The sequence below is a fragment of the Mustela erminea genome, chromosome 16, assembly GCF_009829155.1.
Source record: "Mustela erminea isolate mMusErm1 chromosome 16, mMusErm1.Pri, whole genome shotgun sequence".
In the NCBI taxonomy this organism is placed as follows: Eukaryota; Metazoa; Chordata; class Mammalia; order Carnivora; family Mustelidae; genus Mustela; species Mustela erminea.
This window is the reverse complement of record NC_045629.1, coordinates 80731717-80759160: the sequence shown is the minus strand read 5'-3', so window position 1 is coordinate 80759160 and position 27444 is coordinate 80731717. Positions and strand designations below refer to the sequence as shown.

The window sequence follows — 27444 nt, the reverse complement described above, 5'->3', positions numbered from 1 at the left end:
ATAAATAGTGCTTTCATGGAGCTAGCTTCTTTTGAATCGAACTATACTGGTTTATTGTTAAATCCCACAGTCTTGCATGAGCCTGGTACATAGCAGGTGCTTGGGGAGGGAGCGAGTTCGGAAGGTAGTAGCAACGGCAGCATGAGGGCAGGCCGTAGGTCAGGTGGTTTCCTAAGTTCTCACAAGGGGGCTCGTGGAAGGCTCCCAAAGAGCAGGGGTCATGTTTGAGTGTTAGGAGAAGAGATGCCGTGTGATTTACCGGAAGGGGAAGATCGGATTGGTACCCGAGCAGGATCTGTGTGTAGGCAGCAATCCCTCCCCTCATCCACCGCCTACTCCTGAGGGGGAGCTGTCCCCACTTTCCTCTGTGCTAGAAGCTGTTAGGGGAGGACAGTCATGGACAGTCCATGACAGGGAAGGTCAGGCATCCAGAACTCTTCCAGGACCCAGATGGACCAAACAGGAGGAAGCTGTCACTCATCTGCTCCTGTCTCATGGAGTTCTTCACACCCACTGTGGGTCAGACTGTGAGTTGGGTCTGGGGACACAGCGTTGGACAAGAGGCCCCCAGCCCAGCCCTCTCAGACTGTCCAGGTCAGAATGGCCCCTCTCCACACACAGGAGGGCCCAAGATCATTACCTTCGTGATCAAGATCAACCCTTCGGAGCGTGAGTTGAAGAAAGGAAAGCAACCATGCGCTGGATTGGCAGTTGTCACTGGGCAGGTGGTGTCCCAAGGTCTCCCCCATGGGCATCTCTGAGCTCTGCTTTCTGAGTCTCAAGTTTACCAGAGACAGAAGTAGCTTCTGCCCTTGGGGGATTTCCAACCCAAGAGCAGAGATAAGATGCATTTTGAAAAAAGTTCAGATGGAGCATCTGCTGGGCAGAGTCCTTTCTTCCAAACAGCGTTGCAAAGAGAAAGCATCCGTTCTACTTTAAGGATGCGGAAATCAGGGCTCAGCGAAGTGAACCCGTTCACTTAGGTGTCAGTACCCACCTTCCGTCTCGTGCAGGAAGACAGGAGGATGGTGCCCATGGGAAGCCCATCCCCGGGTGCTCAGAAGACCCTGACTCCTCTGTCTTGGTTTTACCACCAAAAGCCCAGGGCCGTGGGCGAGCCCCCAGCCTCTCTGGGCTGAGTCAGCCACCTGCAGGAAGAAGAGCTGGCCCTGACTTCGTGTGACAGTCTCTCGGGGGGCATCAGATGCGCACAGTGTCTCCGGTGCGGTGGAAAGTCATTGGACCTCTGGGTTTTTAGGCAGTTCTGTAGTCTTCCCGTTTTAGACATGTAAGGCTCCTCGATGACGTCATATCCAGCCCTGCGGTGTATAGATGAGAAAGGTGACTCTCCACGGCTCTGTAAGCCCCTGGGTCTCGGCCCCAGCCTTCCGTTCCCCAGCAGACAATTAGTGTAACTTCTCCTTCTGTTCCCGCCGCCAGTCACGCTGTGGTTGGTGCCACCAGCGTCCACTGAGCACAGTCTTAGTGCCTCATCTCGCCTGCGTGTCCTCACGCCTGCCAGGTGATTCCACGGCCTCCACTCCGCAGACAAGGCCGTGAAGGCTCAGGGAGGTCGGCAGCTCGCCGGAGGCTGCCCTGGGACAGGCGAGCTGGCTGTGCTGTGGGGGGTGATCTTGCTGGCGTTCTTCGCTGCTTACCGTCTCCCGAGTTCTGAGCTGCACAGTGAGTTCCGGCCCGTCTCCTGTCCATCACCCTCTTCATGAGCATCTCTGTTTTCCCTCTTCTGCAGCCAGACTCGCCTACCTCCTGGCCCAGAGGCCGCCAGCACACGTGAAATCATCTCAAGGCAGACCCGGGCCCCCAGGGCCTCCTGGAAAAGATGGGCTTCCAGGCCGGGCGGGCCCCATGGGGGAGCCAGGACGGCCTGGGCAGGGGGGTCTGGAAGGACCTTCTGGACCGATGGGTCCCAAAGGTGAGTGGGGACCCAGAGGAGATGTGCTTGGCCCGGAGGAGGGCTGGAAGGAACCACGCTCTGGCTGCACGTGCATAATTGGTCCTGCTTCCCTCCCCTCCAGCGTGGTAACACTCTGCGTTTGGCATCATGTAATGTTTTCAAATGTACAGGAGGATTTCATACTTGACATTTTTGTAGAAATATGCTTCTGCCAGGAGAGCGAACCAGCTCCCTCCCACTTCCCAGTTCTCTCCTAGAGCAGGGGCGACACAAAATGCCCTCTTTCCCCATCAGAGATTAGAGCTGGCTGAGGAGTGGAGTGTGCCGTCTCCGGGCACATGGGCCTTTGGACACCAGCTTGAGAATTGAACACAGTGGTTTGGGGCTGTGGCTAAAAGGGCTGCTACTGCTCCAGCTCTCACATAGCTGTCTCACCTGGACATGGGCATTCTGGGCCACAGCAGGGCCATCACTGTGGAGTATTGACATGAATGTCCCATACACCCTCCTCTTTCTACCTGCTGCTTCCTTACTAGTTCTTCATTCATTCATTCCTTCATTCATTCCCTGTAATGTTTCTCCTACTAAAAATTCTTTTTCTTGTATTTGTGTTCAAGTCCCATCTCTTTTGGTTCATAAAACAAAATACATGACCTAGATGTCAACAAGAAAGCATAAAGCGGAGGAAACCTCAGACTCAGACAGAACTGACCGCATGTGGCAGTTACAGCAATAAGTGAGGATGGTCTGAAGTCCCCACGAACTACCAAAATTCCCATTTAGTCACAGAAAAATATATGTTGCATAAAGGAGATTTCTGGAAACAACATGACAAAAAAAAATGAATGATGAAAAAAATGAGACAGTTTAATCCAATCTGTATGGTCCTAACTCAAATATAGTCTTGAGTTTCCTCATAACTCACCCTTGTTGTGCTTTGAATAAGAATGCTCTTGGTGCCCTGTTCCGTCTCTTCCCGGATATGAGGCTTCCTGCGGGCAGACGTGCGGTTGTACATGCCCATAGGATCTGGAGTGTTGAGTCTGTTCACTGTTATCACCCAGTTCCTACAAGTTCCCGTGAAATGCTGCGAGAACCCGGGAAGTGTAGGCAAGCAGGAGTGGGTATAGGTGGACGTGTGTGTTTCGGGGGGAGAGAGTGTGGCCGCAGGGGCGCGCGTGAGTGTGCGCAGGAAAGAGTGTGTGGCTGTGCACATCTGTGTGCCTGTGTTTGAGCATGTCTGTGTGTATGAGTGTGCATATGTATTTGCTAACATAGGTGTAAGTGTGCATTTCTGTGCATGTAATTGGGCCCATATGGGCTTGCACCAATGTTGTGTCGCTGAGCATGCATTTAGAAGGTGCTCACAGGCGTGTATCTGGATTGAGTGCATGCCTGAGTGTGAGTGAATGTCAACGAGCAGGCAGGACTTCAGGTCCCAGCGTGCAGGATGTGTGAGCCAAGCTGGGCAGGTGGAAAGCTACGGAACCCCGCGCTGCCCCTGCCCCTGCTCCTGCTCCCGGGGCCCCTCCCTGCCTCTGCCCTCAGCCTGCGTCCCTCCCATCAGAGGTCACCTCTCTCTCACAGGTGAGCGAGGAGCCAAAGGGGACCCAGGTGCACCTGGAGTTGGCCTCCGAGGCGAGATGGGCCCGCCAGGCATCCCAGGTAGGGAGAGTGTCCAGAGTCTGGGGGTGGGTGGCCCTCTGCCCTGGAGTGACGCATCGCAGCACCCCGGGGACAGCTGGGAAGAAAGGCCGGGTTTATCTGAGAGGAGAGACGCTCACGGATTTGTTTTTGTCGAATCTTTCTGAAGCGCCGGCTTCTGGACGTACTCAGCAAACTGTTGTGTAGTCTGTGAGTTGTTGAGGGTTATTCTGTGCAGTGGTCCTGAGGAAAATGGACTTGGGGTTAAATAAGACTGGGGAGCCGTGTGTCCCTTGACTCCTTCCCAGTGCTTGTGGATTCGCCTATGCACTGCCTCATAGAACAAATGAGGTTTATTTTGTTTATGGCGACATTTTCTCAACTCACCTGAGCGTGCAGTCTTCTTTCCCACCACGCACGTGTTGATGCCCCGTTACCATTTCTTAGACTGTACGTTGGGGCTTGCCAGCCGGGTGGCAGGGGCTGGTGAGGGCTCCCTGGGACGTGGGGCTCGGCCGTTGACAACCCAGACAAGGTGGGTGTGCAGAAAAATCTCTGGGGCATGGCAATGTGATGGCCCAGGAAGGGGTGCGAGCAGAAAGTGGAGGAAATTATTACCAAATTCCACCACACTGAAGTTCCTCTTTTGATTTAATTCTAGTTTATATGATCACCTGAGGTCATTTCCAAATATGAAACCTAGAGGTCATTCTAATTTTAGTATGTATAACTTCTTGATTTTCCAAATTTCCTGCACAAGATGTGTGTTGCTACTCTCATTAGAGAAGTCAACCAGAAATACACATTCAGTGTTTATTTTTAACAACTTGCCTACTTTCCAATAGCTTCTAATATTAAGACTACTTTCCATTCTTCTATTTTTTTTATTTTTTAAAGATTTTATTTTTAAGTAATCTTTGCATCCAAAGTGGGGCTCAAAACTACAACCCCAAGATCAAGACTCCTGTGCTCCCCTGACTGGGCCAGCCAGGTGACCCAAGAATATTTTTTAAATAAGGCAATTCAAAAAAAAAAAAAAAAAGATTAAGAGGCAGGAGAGAAACCGTTTCAGAAGAAGAAATTGTCTGAGCGTGAGGTTGGAAAAACGACTGCTCTTCAGTGACGCTCCCGGAAGGAGTTTGTGAACTGCCGGTCTTGGGCTTGATCGAGGCAAGACCGTAGATTGAATAATGACTACCAAAGCATTCGTGAATTTTAGAGTTCATGAAATGTCTAAAGATCTTTTTAAGGGGGAATATATACCTTTTGTTTGTTTCTTTTATAGGGAGACTCAGATTTTCTAACATGGAGACTTAAGAGGTAATAGGGTTAGCCATAAACTTAGCAATGAGCTTCCCAGTGGCCAAAGCAAAAAGGGACATAGATTGATGATATGGGGTATCTTCTCTGAGGACGTTTGTAGTCCTGAGCTCACACCGGGTGGAAGCAATGAGACCAGGACTTGCCTGCCCCAGAAAGATCCTAAACACCTTCTGTTCTTTTTGTTTTTTGTTTCTTCTTGGACCAGGTCAACCCGGGGAACCTGGCTATGCGAAAGATGGTCTCCCCGGGACTCCCGGCCCTCAAGGGGAGACAGGACCAGTGGGACACCCCGGTCTCCCGGGCCCACCAGGGCCCCCTGGCCAGTGTGACCCCTCCCAGTGTGCCTACTTCGCCAGCCTTGCTGCCCGGCCTGCTAACGTGAAGGGCCCCTAGAAGATTCCAGAATGCCAGGAGGCAGTGGTGGATTTCTGAAACTTGAACTCAGAGCCTGATAAGAAGCCAGAGGTCTTGAAACATTACAGCCATGTGTCTTTTTTCTTGATTTTATCATTTGTTTTTGTCTTATTTTCTTGAGAGACCTCAACATTATTAAAACCAACAGATGCTGCCGGTCGGTCAAATTATTATTAATATTATTATTATTGTTTATTATTATTATTATTATTGTCATTGTTATTATTATTATTATTTCATATAATAATGCTCCGCGAGTTTTCCCCTCTCCTGTGAAGCTGGGAGAACTTGATCATGGGGCACTGGGTTGTTTCTTGGTTCTTCTGACAGCCCCCATGTGACACAGAGCTGCCCATTCTAAGGAAATTTATGGTGCTATGAAACCCTGACCAGACACTCGCCAGAATTACCTCTTTCCTCAAAAGGAAACAGAGAAAATGAGGCAGAGGGTTTTTATTCTTGGTCATGCCCAGAGGTTGCCACTTCCCAGGAGAGAGCCATGAAGCAGGAAGAGAAGCAACGTGTGGATGTAGAGAGCGTCCTCGCTGCCCCGTGGGAAGTGCGCAGGGAGCCCAGAATCGGTCCTCGGGGAGCCGACTCAGCCACCGCCTCACTGCTTCAGGATCTCGAAGGCAAAATCATGGCGCTCGAGTTGGCCAGGCTTCCTGGCATCCTGTGTCTCGCCAAAGACAGAGAAGTGGGTGTGGAGGAGGCATGTTCCTCTGGCTTTCTGAGCCACGGATGGGACTCCTTTAAGCTTCTCACCGTCGGTCCCACCACTGCCGTGCTTTCCTGAGGCTGGGTCTTTGGCCAAGGTACTGGCCAGAGGCTGGGAGGTCTGTGCCTCCAGAGCCCACCCTGGAAATAAGGTGCGTTGAGTGTTTGTGTGTACCTGACACGCCCCCAGGAACAGGTGCTCAATAAATCCAAGTTTCCTCCTCAGTTCGCAAGGTGATTCCTTTCTTTTTATCTCTTTCTGTTTTTCTTTAAAGACTTTATTTATTTATTTGAGAGAGAAAGCACGGGCTGGGGGAAGGGGCAGAGGTGAGGGAGAAGCAGGCTCCCCACCGAGCAGGGATCCCGATGTGGGGCTCCATCCAAGGACTCGGGGATCATGACCTGACCCGAAGGCAGACGCATAACTAACTGAGCCCCCCAGGCACCCCTGATGATTCCATTCTTACCTCCGGCATCCAACTGTGTGTGAACCCCTTAAGGTTTGGGATGAGTCATTTTCCTCTGGGGAGCCTAGAGCCTCAAGTTCAGGCCCCACTGAGGCACACGAGGGTGGGTGAGCATTTTCCTGCCCTCCTCTGGGGCGGCTCTGTCTTCTACATTTTGAGAGAAGCCATTTGCATGGGCACCTCCATGCAGGGTCATGGTGGGGAGGGATTGTAGCAAGGGGAGGGTTGGCTACAGGGAGACTCGGGGCCTCACCCTGCTCAAGTATGTCCAGAGACCGGCTGATTCACCGCGGGCCTGGGGGCCACGCGTGGGTTCATGTCCCAACTAACCGACTGGTTAATTGATGGACCCATACCTCCTCTGTCATTCACCCCTGCCCAGACTCACAAGGCATGTGCTGACCTAGCCCTTCCTTTTTATCACCTCTGTGCCACATGCTTCTGATCTGGGGACTAAAGTGCTGGAAGGTTCCATGTACGGAGAAGTATACTGCAATGATTTTGAGACACGGTCTGAAGCTGCTCTCCTTCCGACGTCGATGCTGATTCTGGGGTGAATGCGGGTCAGGGTCTGAGGACAGCTGTTCTGCAGGGCCTGTCCGTGCAGAGGGCCTCCTACCGGAGCCGGTCTCCTGCTCACCTGCTCGGTGTACCCTCACAACCGCATGAGACACAAGGACTTGAGGAAAGGGTGTCAGCAACCTTAGAGATCCTCCCATCTGGGGACTTAGCAATGTCTTGCGACTCAGCGTGTGCACATGTAAATACAGAACGGAAAACGCATGGTGATCGGATATTTACCCTGGCCACACGCGTTGCCCCATGGTGTTGACTGTTCTGTTTCATTTTTTAAAAATGCTCATCACAGCCCACTGACTAGATATCATGACCTCCCAGTGGTTTTGAAAGATAGTCCGCTTGTCTAGAGGGAGACTGAGGCACAGAGAGAAACCTCGGGCCACAGAGCCTCGGGTAGAATCCAGTCCTCTGTGAGGTCTTGAACATTTTTTCTCTTCACGTTGCATTTGGCTCCTGAATTTCAAGTCATTCGTCATGTATGCTAGGAGTGGATCAAGAAAAAGGGCTTACAACTCAGGAAGAATGATGTGGTAGGACCAAAGTCTGTTTTGATCAGTGAGGTTCTCAGACACTGGGGTGGTCCCGTGAGAAGGATCTGGGCATTCCTCTTCCCGGGGCCTTGGAGACATTCAGCTCCTGGTGTGGCTCGGGAGTGGCTGTGTCGGCAGACGGAGTGGGGAATGCATTGTCTGTTCTGACCCTTTTCCAAGCATAGGGCTTGATGCATTTCTGGACATGCACAAAAGCATCAGCACGATTGAGTATTTCCATAGTTTCCAGTTTAGAATACATTAATATGGTAGAGTGTGTGTGTGGGGGGAGGTGGAGTTGGAGGGAGGCCTTAGAAGACAGGACTCGCTTAGAGGACTTCGTCAGCCTCTCCAGGAACCCCCCTCAGAGACGCGAATCCAGGAGCACGACCCCCTGTGAGCAGGCTCTGGGGGCGTGGGGGGCGGTGACGATGGACTTGTGCCCACGGTGCTCGCCGTGCCTGGACCAGGAGCTACAGAAAGTTGGAGCGATGAGTGAAGAAATGCAAGAAAAAATAAAATAAAAATAAAAATAAAATAAAATACAAAATAAAACAAAATGAAATATTGTATTGGCTCACTCAAGGATCTGACACTTGATCTCAGCTCAGGTCTTGAACTCAGGGCTGTGGCTTCAAGCCCAGCGTTGGGCTCTGTGTTGCGCATGAAACCTGCTTAAAAAAATAAAACAACAAAAATATATATAAATACATAGACTATATAGAGTATGCATATTTAGTAAGTGAATGAAGAATAAAATATATGTATAAAGAAATGCGGCAGGGATGTTTCTAAACCAGGCTCTTCTGCGGCCCTGGGGGCCTCTGGAGGGGCTGTGTGAGTAGCAGGAAGGACAGAGGGACAGATGGGGCGTCAGGACCCCCAACCAGGAAAGTTCTCGCTGACTCTCTCGCTGCTTTGAAAAGCAGGTGTTCTCCACGTCTTGGCACTCCCAGGCCCTCATCGTCCCTGCTGTGCCCGGGCCCTTCCCAGGAGTCCATCCTGTGCTCTCCGCGCTTTGGCCTTGTGGCTGTCCCAGGGTCCCAGAGGCCTTCCTGCCTAGAAGCGGCTGGTTTCCGCTTAGGGCGACCCTCTGTCGTGGGGTGTGGGCGCACAGGGGAAGGCGTCCGCCTCCCTCGCCCTGGAAGACTCATTCTGAGGGACCACTGCATGGCTCTCAGGCCGTCCCCAGGCCAAGGGGGCCCACGCAGCCCGCAGCGGTGATCTGCCGCATAAGCCGCTGCTGCAGCGGTCTCCGCCTCCCGGCTTGTCTCTCCGGCAAACCACCCTGCGTCGTTGGATCAGGCTTTCTTTCAGGGAAATCGCTAAGGCTGGTGCCCACAGATGGTCCCTCGGGAATAGCTCTTCTACAGACCAGTACATCGGAGAATCTGAGCAGGAGGGTCCTGGTCCATGTCCTCGCAGCAAACATGCGGCAGGCGGGCAAGGATCCGCAGGACCCACGAGCTCTGCTCTGGGGCAGCCTGGTTGGCCATTTCTGGTCTCCTGGGACCATCCCCAGGACCACAGAGCAGGGGAGCCCTCACCTGCCATCACATTAGGCTTAGCTTCCAGGAAGCTGCCCGCCTGCTTCCTCAAATAGCCTTTGACGTGGGTCTCCATTGAGGCCGTCTGTGCTCAGACCGGGCCCCCCACCTAGGGCATTGTGGTCCCTCTGGCTCAGACGAAGCGCTGCTCTGTGTGGAGGAGCGTCCGCCGGCCCTCCCTGCTCCCCGGGAACTGGTTATTTTCCTTGCTTCTAAAATCTCAATCGGCTTTAAATTCCATATGTTTATTTTTCTTCTCTTCTCCGTGGCTTACTGGAAATTTTTCAGCACAAGGCCACCAGCGGCTCTATCCTACCCTTCCCCCACCTCTTCAGGAGTGTTGACGTCTGGAAGCCACAGTAGGGAGGGAGCCCCCTCACCAGGGCGACCATGGCGGGGTGGGGGCGAGGGCTTTCCAGATTAACTCTATGTGTCACATGCATTTCTGGGATCCTTGGATGCTAAAGGCTTCCCGTGAGCCGCAGAAGAGCGTGGTATATCCAGGGAAGCCGAGTAGGAAGCTGTGAAGGGCCATAGCCAGGACCTTCACTTTCTTTTGGTAGTGTGGCCCTGAGAGGTCATGGGTGCTGCCTCGAGCCACTGAGTGGACGAAGTCCCAGCATGTGAGTGAAGGACAGGGCCGGAGCCACCTGAGTTAGAGCCCTAAACTCAGATGATCAATAGAAATCCTCACGTAGTAGGAGGGCAAGGTGGAAATTTCCAGATCATGGGAGCACCAGTAGAGTCTGGGGCACTTGAACAGACCTTTCTTCCAACACCTGCTATGCACCCTCGGGTGGTCGGTGCCCTCAGGGAGCTATCATACGGTGATGGGGTTCGACACCACAGCAGGAGGGCGAGCGGCCAGCTGGTGAATCTGGTCTCCACTGTGGGGTGGGCCAGAGGCCAACAGGATGTGGGAAGGGCTCCGTTCCCTGAGGAGGTGGAATTTAAGCTTGTCCAGGGCATGTTGAAATGCAGAGAGGAGTGATTTGCATCATGATGGGCATTGCAAACAAGGACCAGGAACCGTTGTAGAGTCACTGCCAATCAGAGCCAGAAGGCAGCCAGGCGGTCACGGGCTCAGGGGTCCCCACTGATGGTCTGGAGCGAGCGTTTGCTAGTCCACGCCCGGTGGGCAGAAAGCCACAGCCAGGAAAGGACGATCCTTTGAGACTGCGATCTGGCTAACTTTTAGGCTTTGAATGTCTTATCCATGAGAGAAAGAGTGTGGGGAATAGATTTGCTTTTTTTTTTTTAAGATCTTTACTTGCCAAAATAAAGATTGGGGTCTCAGATATTTTTTAAACCCCCAGTTCATAATTCTCACATCCGGGAACCCCATGTGTAGCCCAATCCTGACTTTTTCTTTTTTTAAACAAATAAAAAAAAAATGAGGATCAGAGAGAGAGAGAGATTTTCCTAGGCTTTGAGTACAAAGTCTCATTCTACTTCTCAATACAATCCCGATATGCCAGGGGACCCAAGGTTACAAGGAAACTTTGCTCCCGACATTATAAATACTCAGATCTGCTCCAGAATCCAGATTTCTGGGGGATGGCATTCAGTCTTGTATGCTGAGAGGTCTCCCCGGGAGATGCTGAGCCCTGTGGGGTCTACCTACCCACAAACCTTCCCTAGTGCCTCCCTCTTTGCAGAAGCATCTTGGGTGCCTTACGCTGCCCACTTTTTAGAGTGACACTTATTTCAACCCAAGCTCAGGGCCTCCAGCTTTAGGAACACCCAGAACTTGGTCAGAGTCCAGCACCCCAAAGCTTTCCAGAGCTACAAAGGGGAGGGTTTCATCCTTACCATCTGAGAACACTGCCGAGTTTGGCGAAGGGACACGCAAACCCGCTCTCTCCACCTGCCAACGACTGCAGCCAGAGGATCTGTCCCTGTAAGTTTCTGTCCTCTCCTTGGCACACCCTGGGGAAGGATCAGGGAGAGTTGAGTCTGTCCCCTGGGAGCAGAAGGTCTGCTCTCTGACCCAGACACTCAGCAGACACAAAGGGACGCTCAGTGAAGGGTGACAGAGCCTGGGGGCTTCCCAAAGACCACCGCGTGTGTTTGGGATCCGAGGGCTTCTCTCCTGTGCAGGACTGGTAAGAAAAGTTCGCTCCTCTTCCAGGGGCAGAAGCCTGAAATGTCCATCTTGGCTCGGGGATTGCTTGGTCATGCTGTCTGTATTCTTGTTGAGGCTCGAGGCTGTCTGATCTACAGCCGCCGAGCTCTGGCTTCTGCCAGCCAGGACTTCTCCCCGACTGAGTTCAGCAGCTGTGACTGTGCCTTCCTCCGGTCCTTCAGGAGCTGTGCAGGCCCGGAGGCCCCCCACAGCCTTTCGCACCCCAGCCACGTGCCCAGAACCTCTGCTGAGCAACAGAATAACTTCAGTTTTTTTGTTTGTTTGTTTGTTTGTTTTTGTGTTTTGTTTTGTTTTGTTGTTAACAACGAATTTATTTCTTATGGTTCTGGAGGTTGGAAGTCCAAGAGCAGGAGCCATAGTGTCGGGGGCTCTCTTCCCAGGTTGCAGAGAGCTGCTCGCTCCTTATGTACTCATATGGCTGAAAGCACAGAGAACTCTTCGGGGTCTCTCTCTTCCTTTTATTTTAAGGACCAAATAATTTGGCAATATTTCAAATTTATTATTTATTTATTTTAAAAAAATAATTAAAAAAAAACAACAATTTATTCCTGGCACAAATCTTTTTTTTTTTTTTAATTTTTTCAGTGTTCCAAGTTTCATTGTTGATGCACCACACCCAGTGCTCCATGCAATCCGTGCCCTCCTTAATACCCACCCCCAGGCTAACCCAACCTCCCACCCCCCCTCCCTTCCGAAACCCTCAGTTTCTCATGGTCCCCAGTCTTTCGTGGTTTGTCTCCCCCTCTGAGTTACCCCAATTCACTTCTCCTTTCCTTCTCCCAGTGTCCTCCATGTTATTCCTTATGCTCTACAAGTAAGTGAAACTATATGATAATTGACTCTCTCTGCTTGACTTATTTCATTCAGCATAATCTCCTCCAGTCCCATCCATGTTGATACAAAAGTTGGGTATTCGTGCTTTCTGATGGAGGCATCATATTCCATTGTATATATGGACCACATCTTCTTTATCCATTCATCTGTTGAAGGGCATCTTGGCTTTTTCCAATTCGGTGACTGTGGACCAAAGAAGAAATATAATTCTTTCTTTTTTCTTTTTTCTTCATTTTTTTTTTTCTTCATAGAATTCTTTCTATGAAGCCCGCATTACCCTGATCCCCAAACCAGGGAAGACCACATCAAAAAGGAGAATTTCAGACCAATTTTCCTGATGAATATGGATACAAAGATTCTCAACAAGATCCTAGCAAACAGAAACCAACAACACATTAAAAAGATTATCCACCATGCGCAGGTGGGATTCATCCCTGGGATGCAAGGATGGTTCAACATTCGCAAATCAATCAATGAGATGGAACGAATCAATAAGAGAAGAGAGAAGAGCCACATGGTTCTCTCAATGGCTGCAGAAAAAGCATTTGACAAAATCCAGCATCCATTCCTGATTAAAATGCTTCAAAGTATAAGGATACAGGAAACATTCCTCAACCTCTTAAAATCTATCTATGAAAAACCCACAGCAAATCTCATTCTCAGTGGGAAAAAGCTGACAGCCTTCCCTTTGAGATCAGGGACACGACAAGGGCGCCCACTTGCCACTCTTGTTCAACAGAGTCCTAGAAGTCCTAGCAACAGCCATCAGACAACAAAGAGAAGTAAACGGTTTTCAGATTGACAAAGAAGAAGTCTAACTCTGTCTCTTCACAGATGTCCTCCTCTGTAATTGGAGCTACCGTGCCCTTCATGGGATCTGTGTGAGGGTTAGTTTACTGTCCGTCCAGCTTTATTGAGATATACTGGACACATTGCACGGTGGACTTAAGGTGCGTGAGACGCAGGCCGGGGTAAGGTCGGCGGACCCCAAATTCGGGCAAACCGATCTACCTGCAACATGGCCCTGTTGTCATTCTTTAAAAACAACAGAGTCAGCTTTGTTCATTTGTTTACTTAAATCCTGGTGGGGAAGCCCTTCTTTTCAAACCAAATAGTGGTTTTCCATGTTTTTCAAAATGTGTTTCCTTAGATTTCATCCTGTGGTTCTCAAAACACAGCTGTGAGGGGCTGGGAGTGGCTTTTTACACCTAAGCAGTTAGGAACCTGTCTCTCTCTCTCTCTCACACGCACATGTGCACACACACAGCTCCCCCTCTCCAGCTCCGAGGAGGGTCAGGTTGGAGCATGCAGGGACCCCCCGGCTGCAACCCTGACCTGGATGGCCCTTGTCGGCTTCCCACCAGTTCTTTCTTAGGATGTGCGTGTGTTTTCCAGGCTGTCTGCCAAGAGCCGACGCCCCATGCACATTTTCACACACATTCTCCTTGGGAAAGGAGGTGCCAGGTGGTAAATTACTAAGCGGGAGGGGGTTTGCACTGCTGGCTTGGTTGAACATGATCGGGGACGTGCTGTGTCAGGGCCATCATTTTGCTTCTCCTCCTTTCCTTTCCCCTCCCCTTCCCCCCTTTCCCCTCCCCCCTCCCTTTTTCCTTTCCCCCTTCTCTTCCCCCATTTCCCCCTCCCCTCCCCTCCCCTTCCCTCCCTTCCTTTTCCATCTTCAGGTTCTTCTCACGATGCTATTTTGTGTGGACAAGGTGGCAAGTGTGGCATGTGGCTGGAGATACTAAGTTATTAAAACCAGGGAACCGGGGCGCCTGGGTGGCTCAGTGGGTTAAAGCCTCTGCCTTCAGCTCAGGTCATGATCTCAGGGTCCTGGGATCGAGTCCCGCGTCGGGCTCTCTGCTCAGCAGGGAGCCTGCTTCCTCCTCTCTCTCTGCCTGCCTCTCTGCTTACTTGTGATCTCTGTGTGTCAAATAAATAAATAAAATCTTAAAAAAAAAACAAAAAAAACAAAACGGGGAACCAACTGGGAAGCTCAGTTAAGACGGCAGAGAACACGGGGTCAAGGGAAGATTCTGTCCTCGAGGCATGTGAGACCTGAAAAGAAGAATAAAACAAGGCATGGCCAGACACAGCCGTTTCCAGACCAACTTCCCGTTTCTGCTGAAGAGTGGTGGCCAGTCGTGTCCCCCTCTTCCAGCCCCGGGGTTCGGGGAAGCCGGAGTGAGGACCAGGAGGCCAACCCTGTGCTGAGACGTGCCCTTCCAAGGAGACCTCACGCCGACAACTTGACCTCTGACTGCTTGATTAACCACCATCCTTTGTGTGTTTGCGGGACAAGCTGTTGCTATGGAGACGTTTGTGAGGTTTTCGGGCCTGGTCTCACCTTGGTTCCCTTCTGGAAGGTTCCACAGTGAGCCAAGAACAGAGAACTCAGCAGGAATTACAGAGCTGCCTGCGCTGGGAGCTGGTCTTTCTCCCCAGTGTGGGGGAGTAGGTCCCAGGGACAAAGGACAGCTCGGAGACAGGGCTGGAAGTGTCTGTCCCCAGATGGAGGCTCGTTCGTGTTAGCGCCGCAGACATGGCCCCGGGCGCGGGGACAGCAAGGGGAACAGGACACCCCCCATTCTCAAGGAGGCCACCGTCGGGAGAGGCCTGGCTGCCGTTCATTCCAGAACACAACGTCTGGGCAACACACGGAGAACAGCACCTTACAATTTACTTTCCTGAGCGCTCGGAGAGACGCAATCTAGAGATGTTGAGGGAGACTCTACAGTAAAAATTGTTTAAGAATCGTCCTTCAGTGTTTGTGCCCACTGGGCGCCTGAGGCTCCTGGCCCGGGGGCAGGTGACCTTAGCCTCACCTCTGGAGCTGAAGGCTGCTCCTCAGGTCACAGGGCAGTGGGCCGGTGAGGCCTGAAGCAGACGGGCTCTGCGGCGGCCGGCGTCTCCTCCTCCGCGAGCGACCAGACCCAGGACGGACAGACAGGAGCAGGGACTCGCTCACTCATTCAGCAGCTCGACTGCGTCTTTCCCACCAGAGGCCACACTGGAGATCCCGTGCTTCTGTTTTTCTGCCAAGTTCTCCAGAAACAAGGGTCGTCTTGTTCTGAGAGGCGCGTGGGGAGATGAGCCCTCAGGAGGCTCTGGAACACCCCCTCTTCAACGGGGTTCCTCTGCGCAGTGGGGGTCACCACTCACATGGGCTCAGTGCTGCATACCCTGGAACACCTACCAGGACCTACACCATGACACAGGAAGAACCCGTGACCTGGAGTAGAGGGGCCGGAGACTGTCACTGGGGCAGCCACGGAAGCCCTTCAGCAGAGCCACAGACAGTGGGCCCCACACGGAGGGGCTCACTGACCCGTACCCGGACTCCACCCGCATGCAGGAGCAGCCCTGAGTTGGGGGCCAGAAGACCCTGCACCTGCGGGGTCAGCCCTTGGCCAACAGCAGCTTCCCTGGCCTGCCTGGCTTCCTGTGCTGGGCTTGGGCCCTCCTGCTCCCACAGCCACCAGATTGTAGCCCCCAGGACCCTTGGGAACCTGTAGGAATGGGGACCCTCCCACTGTCTCCATCACCCTAGAGACCCAGCCAGGAGCTCTGTGCCCTGCAGATCCGGTCCAAGGCCTGCATTGACCCTGGAGATTCTAGACCGGGTTCGGGGCTGGCCAGGACCATGGGGGCCCCTCTGTGGGCGTGTCTGTGGCCCAGGCACCCATCCCTGCTCTCTGCCGCTTCCTCGGTCAGCCGGCTAGGAGGCCTGGGGCTTGCGACAGCCTGCTTTCTGGGGGAGGGAGGCTAAGCTGTGGACATGAGGTAATCACTCCTCCTCTGCCTTCCCCTCCGTGCAGGGTGAAAAGGTGCAACCAGCTGTCCAGCTTCCTGCATGGGAGCCTCCCTTTGCTTCACCCTCTCCAGACCTGAGCCCAGGGAGGCGGCCTTCCGTCAGGGAACCGGGAGGCGCAGGGAGAGACACAGGTGCAGCCGTTGGGTGCCCCTCCATCGCCCCCCAGCGCCCCCTCTCCTGACTGCTGCTCCGTTGGTCCCCTTTGTGGTCCTCTTGCCTCCCGGGCTGGCTCCCTGCCGGCTCACTTCCTCCTCCCCTGCCCAAGCCCCACCTCTCTGCCTCCTCATTTCTTCCTGGCTGAGCACCTGGGGTTTGCCTCTCCCCATCCCCTTCCCTCCCTCCCTCCCCAAACTGGACCGCGCTCCCCGGCTGCTCCTGCCTCCCGCTGCCCCTTCTCCCTCCCCCTTCCGGGCTGGTTACCATCTCTCCCCCTCAGTGTCTCCCCTTGATCTCTCTCTGTCCAGTCCCCATCTCCGACAGATCCACCTCCCTCCCGCACCCCATTGTCTCTCTTTCTCCGTTTCTCTTTTCCTTTATCCACGGTCATCCTTGCAGCGTCCACAGGACCGCGTGGCCCTCCCTTGGCCTGACTCTCCTGCCTCTGACTCTCTCCCCTCCACCTCCCACACCTGTCCCTCCCTCACCCCGACTCCCACTCCAAGCCACCTCCCAAGAGAGCCTCTGGGCTGTCCAGTCCTGCTCTCTACAGGCTTGGAGCCCAGGGAGAGTCAGCCTCCCTTCTCCTTTGTCCGGGCCGAGGCGGAAGGACTCTCTCTGATGAACACAGAGGTCGTCTGGGGAGAGACGCTCTGAGCGTCCCAGCAGCCCCGGTGTGGCCTGCCCTGCCAGAGGGTTCATTCACTGAACCCTGGGGTGGTCTAGAGCCCATCCCTCACTGGCCCAGGGCGACACAATGCGCGCTCTCTCTCAGACTAAGCCCGGTCTGCTGCAGACTTAAGGGTTCTCTGCCATCCAGCAAAAAGCAGGGCTCTTGGCTTTGTTTGATTAAATACATGTTCGTCAAGGGCTTTTCTCTGTTTTGAATCCATTTGTTCGAGCCGCTGCTTGGAAGGCTTGTAAAGCATGGTCATTAACAGCCACATTCTCTGTGTCTGGAATTTTAATGGGCTTGGCATGTTCTAACAGCTGCACATCTTGGGGCTGCGGGATGGCGATGGGCTTCCTCCGTCCATGACTTTCCTCCCCATGTCTGCTGGGTCCCGGCCTCCATTCTCTCTGATGTCCTGTGGGTGGGGGAGGGGGGCCGAGTCCCTCCGAGCTCTGTCCGGCAGAGACACCCAGGCTCCGTGTCCCCAGTTTTCAGAGCACGCCCTCTTCCAGACTCGGCAGCTGCAGCAGGGTGACGGGCAATCCCAGTCCTCCTCCCAGACGCTTCCACGTGTGCGGTCACCTGCTCTCCTCTGCGTGGCGTGGCAGCTGCCTCTTCGGCCCCAACTCCGAGCAATACAGCCTTCAAGTCCCTTCTCACTTAGACACCCCAGGTGTCTAATCAATCTTGCTGCTGCTGCTCGGCTGGTGTCCAGATGCCAACACTCCATCCTCGTCCCTCAACCCCACGGAGGTGGTCCTCACCACGTGATTTCGGCATCTGAGCCAGCTGTCCTCCCCCTGACCCCCTCCATGGACTCCCTCCTCGCCCCACTGGGCTCTGGCACCCACATGGCCTGTGCCCCTTTACTCTGCCTGGCATCTGAGCTCCTCTGTTTTCAAGACCAGTGGAATGCTTCCTCAAGAATCGGACCTAACGCCAAGCACCGCCCAGGAGTGCAGACAGACAGGGAACTCATTCTGCAAACCAGGCTGCCTGACCACCCACAGGGGCGTGGAGACCAACTCTGGGAGGCTGGGTGAAGATCTGCTTCCTCTCTGTGTCCCCAGAGCCCTGCCCTCCCCCTCAGGGTCCCTTCCTTGAATTGCACCCCCATCCCTGAGGGTTATATCCAGGCCTGACAGCCTTGAGCTGCAGCTCCGTGGACACGTGATGTGCTCTGTAACTACCCGAGAGCAATTGTTAACAAGACACCATTTTAGGCACAAGGGATTCAATAAGTAAAGGATAATTATTCCTGTTCTAAGAAAGTTTTATTCTAGTGGAGCTACAGAGAGACAGTGTAATGCTTAAAAACACAGACACACATACACAAAATAGAAAGATATTGAAAACGACTAGATAGAATGGGGTCGTATGATAGACTACCTGTCTCAGGGAGATTAGCGGGAAAATCTCAGAGATCACATTTGAGCTGAAACTCAGACATTGAGAAGGAGACAGCCAAACAAAGTTCTGGAAGGGAAGAGAGGGAACCACCAGCTGCAGTGCAAATGTCCTGTGGCAGGAAGTAGCATGTCATACTGGAGGGACTCTGAATGGAGGGTCTTTGGGGAAATAGGAAGAGAGCTGAGATCAGAGAGAAAGAGAGCCCCCAAACCTTCAGAGACTGAATAGGGGGCTTAGGTTTTAATTCTAAGAGTGACAAAGATCTATGAAAGGTCTTCGGGAATGACCCTCTGGAAGATCTGGGGGAGGGGGATGGGAAGCCAGGGGACCGGGCAGGAGGTGTTGCAGTAGCGCAGATGAGGAGGATGGGCTAGGACTAGACTGGCAGCTGAGGGTTGGGGGGTGGAATGGGCTGTTGGGGACGTTTCGGAGGTCCCACCAGAGGACAGTACTACCATGAGGTGTGCAAGGGGAGAGGAGGACTCTTACATTTGGCCTGAGTGTGGGTGTAGTTGGCAAGTGATTGGGGCAATCAATAGCGCTGCTTTGGAAAGATTTTCTGGGATGCCTGAAGACTCCTAAAAGAGATACCCAGTGGGGCTGGGCATGTGTCCCTGGAGGGCAAAGAGGAGACCCAGGTGACAGAGAACATTTGAGAGCTTTTAGCAGAGATCTCTCTACAGCACGGCAGTGGCGGCCTCCTCTCCTCCATGCTCTGCTCTGGGAGGGGAGAGCCCAGCCCTGCACAGGGCGGCTCCTGCATTCCTAGACCAAGAGGCATGCAGGGAAAGTTTGGGAACCAAGTAACTAAGTAGGTAGGCATAAACCAGTGTGGAGAACTTTGTAAGGGATTTTGCTGGAAGAAGATTGGGGAGGGTTATGGGGATGGACATAACTATGTCTGTAGGTCTGGTCCGTGTTCACGTCCATATCTACCCAGATCCACATCCGTCTATATCTGTGTGTCTACATCCACCCCGTGCCCACACCCACAGCATCTACACCTACGTCCAGATAAACACATGCAGTGCAGAGAATATGCCAACGTACATACAGAAATCCAGGACTGGGAGCTCAAGGTCATGTCCTTCCATGTCTCCAGCCCTACTTTTGGTTTCCTCCCCAAGGGGTGGCCCCTGTCCCTCCATATGGCTCTCAGGAATGAGGGCTTCCTGTCTTGGTGGCACCTGTCACTCACGCCCCTTGGCAAAAGGAAGGGGAGGGGGTGGATGGTGCAGTGACTGGGTGTCCTGCAAAGTGAAGCTGCAAGAGGCTTTTCAGAAGCAAACGGAGGCCAATCAGGCAGCGTCTGGATGTGAGACTGACCTGAGGATTCTATTCTGTAGGTAATAAGAAGCCAGCAAAAGCTTTGACGCGAGCACATAACGTCACTGGGCTCGTGCTTCAGAAAACCGGTTTCTCGCTGTTAGGCAGGGCGCGTGCATGCGGAGAAACGAGAGAGAGAGCCGGAGAGAGGTCGTGGAAGGACATACGTAAGAGGAATGAGAGGCGAGCGGGCGCCTGCGGGCAGGTCAACCTGAGAGCGGCCCGCAGGCTGGAGCGGCGGTGGCGGGGGGAGGCTGGGGACCCAACTAGAGGCTCTGTGCGGATGATGAAGGAGCCCCAGGAGCAGGGCTCGGACCCAGGCTGGCTGCACGACGGGACCTGCGTGGCGAAAACCCCGGAGATACGAGCCGCCTTTCCCCGGGGGAGAGCGCGTGTCCCTGGCTTCGCACAGCCCACCGTCAAGGACGCACGCTCTCCTCGCCTGCTGGAGGGACTTCTGTCCCTGGACTTCTCCAGCCCTGCACAATCGGCTCCCCGTTGAGAGAGTTTCCTATGAAGACAAATAGTGTAATTACCTGCGTGTCAATCTGGGTGACGCCACCTCTCGCGGCGAACAGTAGCTTGACCTGCGGCTGCTAACACAAGATGAAAATGGAATCAGGATGTTCCAGAACCACTGGTCCTGGCTCCAGTCTGCAGCATGAATCATGGTTAATATTTCTTCCCCACCCCCTCCATGTGCTCATTCCCACCTGTGCCGCTGGCCTCAGACATGCATTCGACTGCTCCACTGGCCCCCGTTGGAAGGACCAAGCCATATTTCGCATCCATGCGGGTGGAGGGGTTAAGTGCCTTTTTATAGTCCCTGTGGAGAAACCTGACCCAGAGTCGTCCTTGTCCAGCCGGAGGGACGTTCTCTAGTGCAGGTGAGCAAGGAGAGCGCAGCTGGGAAAAATTCCCAGGCATCCAACCATCCAGAGCCGTGGGTTCAGAAACAAGAGGAGGACATCTGACCCAGGGCCAGGGCAGGGGAGTAAGCCAGGGGGCAGGCAGGTAGGATGCCAGAGCCCTGAAGGGTGGCCGCCAGAGATGCCCCACGCCGAGAGACACGAGCCGTAGATCAGTCTGGAGATCAGAGCCTTGAAGTCTGGACTCTGAACAAACCCCACACCATAGAGAGACCCTTTGAAAAGATATGGATCACATCATGACCCTTTGAAAAGATATGGATCACATCATGACTCCATTCCATTGAACCGGGTCCCCTTTCATTCTGCTTAAAGCAGGATTCCTGACCAGCTGCGGAGCCTGACCTCAGCGACGCGGTCCTCCTGTTCCGTCACTCCTGGCCCCTGGCCACCACCCAGACTCACTCAGCCAGTTCTTCAAGCCACCCTCTCTGTCTCCATGCCGGGTCCTTGCTGGGCCTCAAACATCCAGAGCCTTTGCCCCTTTGCTGCAGCACCCCCTTGCTTGTAGCTCTGCCCAGGGATAGCCAGGTGGCTCTGTCACTTCTCTGCTCTCCACATATGTGTCGCCTGGGTCTGTGACTTTCCATTGGGAATCACATGCAAGTTGCCGGATTTTTGCCTCCCTACTAGTCACCCGCATCTGACACAGTGTTCATTATTTCTGGTCTCCTTCTAGAATGAAAACTCCGTGAGGGCAGGACTGTGTCTGTCCAGATTACTGCTCTGTCTCCAGGGCCCGTATTCTGGATACAATTCCTGGAGCACATGTGTGCTCAGCAAATATTTATAGAATTTAGATCTAGCTTGGCAATTCCCCATATGCCGACTGACAAGCTCTTAATGAGTCAGGGGTTTGCAACAGAGTCAAGAATTCTTCATTGTCGAGCACAACTCACGAGTCATGGGCACAGCCACTGTTCCTGACAATTGCCGCTTGATGTGCTCCCTCTAACTTAATCTCACGCCAAACCTCTGAGTTAGCTTATGCTATCGATGTGTCTTTTTAACTAACAGATTAAATTATAAAGGCACCAAAAAAAAAAAAAAAAAAAAAAAAAAAAAAAAAAAAAAAGGAAGCCACTCACCTCAAATTCCGTAGCCCATGAATGGAGAAGTCTGATTTCAAAGTCTATATTCTCAGCCATGTGATGGTCCTAGGTGCTGCCCCTAGAGACTCCGAATCTTCCTTCTTTTTAATACAAGGTTTAATACTTTTCCCACCAAATTCCTTTAAGTGATTCAGTACCACCTGCTGGTCCTTGTTCAAAGAAATACAAACAGGATAACCCTGTGTCTCTCTCAGGGTAGCTCTGTCGGCAGGTAATGGTCAGTGAGGACAGTGCCCACCATGAGGGAACATATGGGAGCTGCACCTGGGACAGAGTCTTCAAGAGGCAGAAATACACCGACAGTGCTGTGCCTAGCTGAGTTCTAGCGTGGGCCCCCCGAGACCCTGCTCCCTGGTATACACGCCTTCTTCTCAGTGATTCAGTCGAGCAATAGTAGAAGTGCTGCTATATGGAATTTTGAAGATGTGATTAAGGTCCCTAATCAGTCTGAGTTAATAGAAAGGGAGATTATACTGGGTGGGCCTGACCTAACCAGGTGAGTCCTTCAAGAGAAGACCTGAAGCATGAGAGGGATGTGGGGAGGAGGCCACGTGGCAAGGACTCTCGAGTGTCTTCCAGTTGCTCAAAGTGGTCCAGGCTGACAGCTAGGAAGAGAATGTGGACCCTGGTCCTAAAACCACAAGGGGGTCAATTCTGCCAACTCCCTGAGGGGGCTTCGGTAGTCAGGACTCCAGATGAAGGCACAGTCTTCACAGACATGCCATTCAGTCTGTGGCCCCCTGAGGAGAGGACTCAGCCAGAACGTGTTGGATGCCTGACCCACAGAAACATTGGGTGTCAACGTGTATGGCTTTAAGTTTGTCACACAGCAATGGAAAACTGAGGTAGTTCTATCAGTCAGGTTAAGCTGCTGGACGTTTATTGTTCGTGGTGGTGACCCTGCAGCACTATCCACACTTGACTGGTAAAATCACGATGAACACCTGCCTCCTGGGGGTCCGTCATCCATTTGTCATTACCCAATAGTGAATCATTCATTTCCCTAACTGGATGATGGGCTCCCGTGACTTGAGGGAGATCTTTTAAGTCCTTGGTGTTGGTCGATGACTCTGCCACATGGTGGACATTCAGGGAATGTTGGTGGTACGAAGACAGGAAGGAGATAGAACATCACGCCCCATGGTGGCCCCATGGAAGGAGAAACTGACTCTGCCTGGACTAGGGAAACACACAGGGGGTTGGTTATTCATGAGGGTGAGGCCATGGAAGGAGGTCTACAAGGCAGGGAGGAATTCTAGGCACAGGTGACGCCATACAGATGGCCCCCAGGAGTCCTTGCCAGGGCTTCAGGGGGGCTGTGGGACGTGGGATTGGTGAGGTGGAAAATTAAAGCCTAACTGAGCGGATCGGTCTCTGCTCCCCGAGAACATCAGCGACTTTAAAATGTCTCACCTCATCTGTCCATGACCAACTCAGAATTCCAACCCAAGCAGTGAAAGCTGTCAGAAGGTAGCAAACAGTAACAGGAAAGTGTGAAATCACAGGGTTTCTTCTTCTTCTTCTTCTTTTTTTTTTTTTCCTCAATAAAAATATACAACTAGAGCTTGGCAAATCGTTTTGGGACAAGATTAAAAACAAAACAACAAAAAAAGAACCCTGCATCTTAAAGCTGAAGTCCTGATATGGATTATTTTGCTTTGACAATTGTCTATGATGGGAAGCTCAAATCATTCCGGCTGCCAGAACACAAAAATATATTCTTCAGCGGTAGGGTTGCTGCATCTTTGTATCTGTTCAAGGCTTCAGACTCAAAAATTGGAACCAGTCACGTGCTTCAAGGCTGTACTGGGGACTGGAGGTTTAAAGAAGCAATACTTTGTATCTCTCCAGCTCCCATCATGTGCCAGAAGCTGTGCACTGCAGGGGGTGAGGGGGTGGGGGGTGATGGGGGCCCAGTACTGGATCCTGGTTTTCACTTGGGGAAATGAAGGAGCGGGAAGCAAGTGGAGTTTCCCAAGGCTGGTGAGGTAACATGTGGCCCAGTGAGGTGCAGGCTCAGAGAATTCAAAGTCCATGTCATTCTCACGATGGCAAGCTCTTCCCGAATTACTTCTACTTAAATGCTAATTTTGGATGGGGGCACCTGCTTGGCTCAGTCAGTTGAGCATCTGACTCTTAATTCAGCTGACGTCATGATCTCAGGGTCATGAGATGGAGCCCCACATCGTGCTGCACGCTCAGTGTGGAGTCTGCTGGAGAACCTCTCCTCCCTCTGCCCCTATCCAGTGCTTGTGCATGTACTCTCTCTCTAAAATCAATAAATGAATGAATAAATAAAATCTTTAAAAAATATAGTAACTTTGAATGGATGAAACATACCTATTCCCTTATGTGCTTTCCCTAAGCGTTTTGTGAGGGGCGGAGCATTTGGAAGATGGAGAAATGGATGATGAGAGAAGTGAAATCTAGTCCCTCTCTCTCCCTCCCAAGGAGATGGTGAGGACAAGACTTGGTGATCTCCTTAGTGTCTTATATCCCAAGAGCCAAGGTCTTTTCCTGGATTTCCAGATTTGAACTCTAGACAAACCCTCACCACGTGGCTAATTCCCAGGGGAGTGGGGCAGACATCTCAGACCTGCCTTCCCACTGGCTGACCCAAGTTATAAGTCCAACGAAAGTTACCAAAGTGTGATTTTGCTGGGGGACAAAGTCCCAGACACTCCTCCATGAAATTGCGCATGTAGTTTTAAAGCCTAAAACTTTGCTCCCATACCTTGTAAGACGCATAGACCTCACTGAAACGCAGCTGCAACAGTGACTGAGCCAACCCATCAGGAACCGCATTTCCATCTGTGGGTTCACTGCGTCTTGATCCGAGGCTTCGGCGTTCCCACGTAAGCAGAAATGCAGGACACGCACTGGAGGTGGTTTAGCCACCTTGACCTCAATGATTCGTTTTACAATGACCTCTCAACCTGTAGCTTTTGACACACATTGGCTCTGCATACGAACTGGTAGGAATAGACTTCTCTTTCCTAGCTCAATTTTGCTGAAACCCAAGGATCTGGAGATTCATCTTTCACTCCCCCTACCCCAGTTTAGCTTGAATCAGAGGCAGAAAAGCGTATCTGTATTATAAGAAAAGCATCCTTTCAAGGACAATGATAAATGTCAAGGGACAGCCTCCTAGTCGGTGGTACAGTAGAGAGAGGGGTTGGTGGTGACACGCCGAGCTTATCGTCTACCAGAAGCGGATGGGTGGCAGGTAGGAACACCAGATTGCACACTTCATTTATTTGATTTTTATTTTTTATTTTTTTTAGGACAAGACTTTCATGTAGATGTTTCTGATCTCTGACCAAAAACTTTCTGACATGCCTGTAGGTCAAAGAAAAATATGGCTTATGAGTGCCAGTGTCTGCCCTCAGATTTTAACCCTTGTTCTGTCTGTCTTCCTCTGGATGGAGGCCAAGAAGAGAGAGGCTTGGCTCAGGTCTCATGGCAGTGAGTGGCAGAGCAGAGAATGAATCAAAAGTCCCCAGCCCTCTGCCCAGAGCTCCCCTATTATATCACACAGTTTCTCTACACACGGCAGCAGTTCCCAGGGAGATGGAAACTGTGATTGACAGAAACTGTCCAGACAGAAACTTCTGCTCATAGAGCTGGTCCTGTCTCCAATTGTTCTGAACCTCAAGGTCATCAAGCTCAGATTTGTCTTCAACTTCTTGGACGACAATTGTCACATCTTTGGACCTTGCTACTTATCCCTGTCAGAGGGAACCAGCTAAAAAAAAATGGAAATAATCCCTGAACGATGGCGGAGATGATGATAACAGCTGTGATGGTCATGAAACAAGAGCTTGCATTCTTCTGGTGTTATCGGGGTACCGCACACCCTATTACACCCCTTCCGACGTCTCACTTAATCCTCACAAACAAAGATGTAATCGCTGCTATTTGCCCCCACTTCATATGGAAGGAAGCTGAGTCTCAAAGAACTTAAAGGTACTTGCTCAGAGTCAAAGAGCTGCTTGGCAGAAGGAATTCTGCTTCCCAGCCAATTTTTAGTCACTGCACATGGAGTTACTCAAACGGGGATTATAAGTTCAGGGTTCCATAGGTTCTCTACAAGATGTCTAAAATATTTTATTTATAATTTAACCTAAAATTAACATGAACATATTCTGGGCCACCTGGATAACTTCTTCACAGGAGACTTCCTGGGGCTGCATTTGTGTTTGTGTCTGTGTTTCCACGGAAGCCTAGATCATAGAAGTTAGCTGTTATGGCAGTATTTTCCCATTGAGGTCGGGGGGTATCTGGACTTTAGCAGGGATGTTTTGGACACTCTGAGAGATCTGATTTCGGAGATACTGTGCTAAGTTCTACTGTTTTGAAAGCTGGACCTCTTTTCCCCTTGGAAGGAGGAACTGGAATGTTAGGCACACTGATGCTCTGAAGGTTGGCATGGAGCTCCAGGCCCTGTGGCAGCTTGCTCCCATCCTCACAGATCTTCTAGAGGCACAAGCCAGCCCCATAGCTCTCTCAGAACCCAGCAGACCACATCCTTCAGCTTCTCTGAGTCTTGGGTCAGGCATGAGCCCACTTCCTTGGCAAGGCACTCCTGAAAGTCACCTAGGATCATCAGACATGGACCAGCTGTCTCCACAGATTCAGTCTGTCCTTGAGATCCAGCCCATCTCTATTCTGCTCTACTGTCTGTCTAGCTTCACCTGGCGCTACTGGCCTGTTGAGACACCATTTTGTATTGGCTTCCCCACCAGCTCCTGCTATGATGCAAAGTCTAATCTCGGTAACAAACCCTTAGTATCCGTTACTTATCGGTGTTCGTCTTCCCGTCAGATCTTGAATGATGCAGGATCCCTGACTCAGAAACGTTGAAAAACAGAACAAATTACCACTTTATAGCTCTAAGAACTGTAATTGACACTATGCCTAAATCCATGAGCTTACAGAAAAGTGATGTTGGCTGGATAATTAATACGCTTTATACATACGTGCACAGTTAGTTCTGCTGTGATGCAACATATACGTTCCCAGAAATCACTGTGCTGCTCACATGGGACAAAACCCACAGGGCTTACAGAAAAGTGGGGCTGAGGACACGGTGATCAAAAACCTCAGGAGTGACACAATTTCAAAGAAGAATCTTAAAACAGTGACATTGTTTTGTACCCAAGAAAGGGTTAAATATACGTAACTATTAGAATAAATACAGGTTTCCAGGGATGGAATGTTCAAGAAGCCACAGGAATAAGAGGTGCAGCGTAGGGAACAGGGTCTGTGGTACTCTAATGGTGTCGTATGTGACGGACACCAGAGACACTCCTCGTGAGGACAGCATGACCTAGAGACTCGTCGGATCACTGCCTTGTACACCTGAAACGAATGTAACAGTCGTGTTCACTATAGCTTGATTAAAAAAATGGTTCTTTGAAAAGACACACACACCCAAAAGAGAGGGACATGGTGCTTTATCTTGAAAAAGACCTGACAGTTGATTATGACTCTGGGCCTGGAAAGGCTCACAGCGTGTGAGGTGTTGGAAGTGGTATGAGGAGCCTTCCCGGATGCGAGACGGAGCTTTGTCATCCCCCTGGGGTAGGCGTGGCTCCTGACATGGGAGGCACACCGGGGTTTTAGGGGTATGTGTCTTGGTGTTTGTATGGGGCCTGATTTCATTGTTTTCTATGTTCACTGAATGCTTCTCACAGACAAAATCATACATGAGCAAAAACAAAATTCCCGTTACGTACATATTGTTCCCCACGCAGGCATCTCAAGTACATAGAGACTGTTGTGGTTAGTATAACATTTATGGTTGGGTTATAAATGATTACAGAGTGGATGCATTCAAGAAAAGCTGATGTAATTAGCTAATCAACATATCCACGTTTACTCTACTGATTAACTGCCAGGCACAGGT

The 27444-nt window shown here is 51.7% G+C and overlaps 1 protein-coding gene and 1 pseudogene across 1 annotated transcript in view; both read left to right on the top strand.

The window, feature by feature from the left end:
* Positions 1–5466, top strand: part of COL22A1 (collagen type XXII alpha 1 chain) — a 234856-nt gene extending 229390 nt beyond the window's left edge. Inside the window, exons 62-64 of the mRNA XM_032316558.1 lie at positions 1751–1933; positions 3503–3580; positions 5088–5466. Of these exons, the coding sequence (XP_032172449.1) occupies positions 1751–1933; positions 3503–3580; positions 5088–5275 (449 nt within the window). The 3' untranslated portion in view covers positions 5276–5466. The remainder of the gene's footprint in view (positions 1–1750; positions 1934–3502; positions 3581–5087) is intronic.
* A 9967-nt stretch (positions 5467–15433) lies between these two features.
* On the top strand, positions 15434–18003 carry LOC116575341 (annotated as a pseudogene).
* Positions 18004–27444: the final 9441 nt, after the last annotated feature.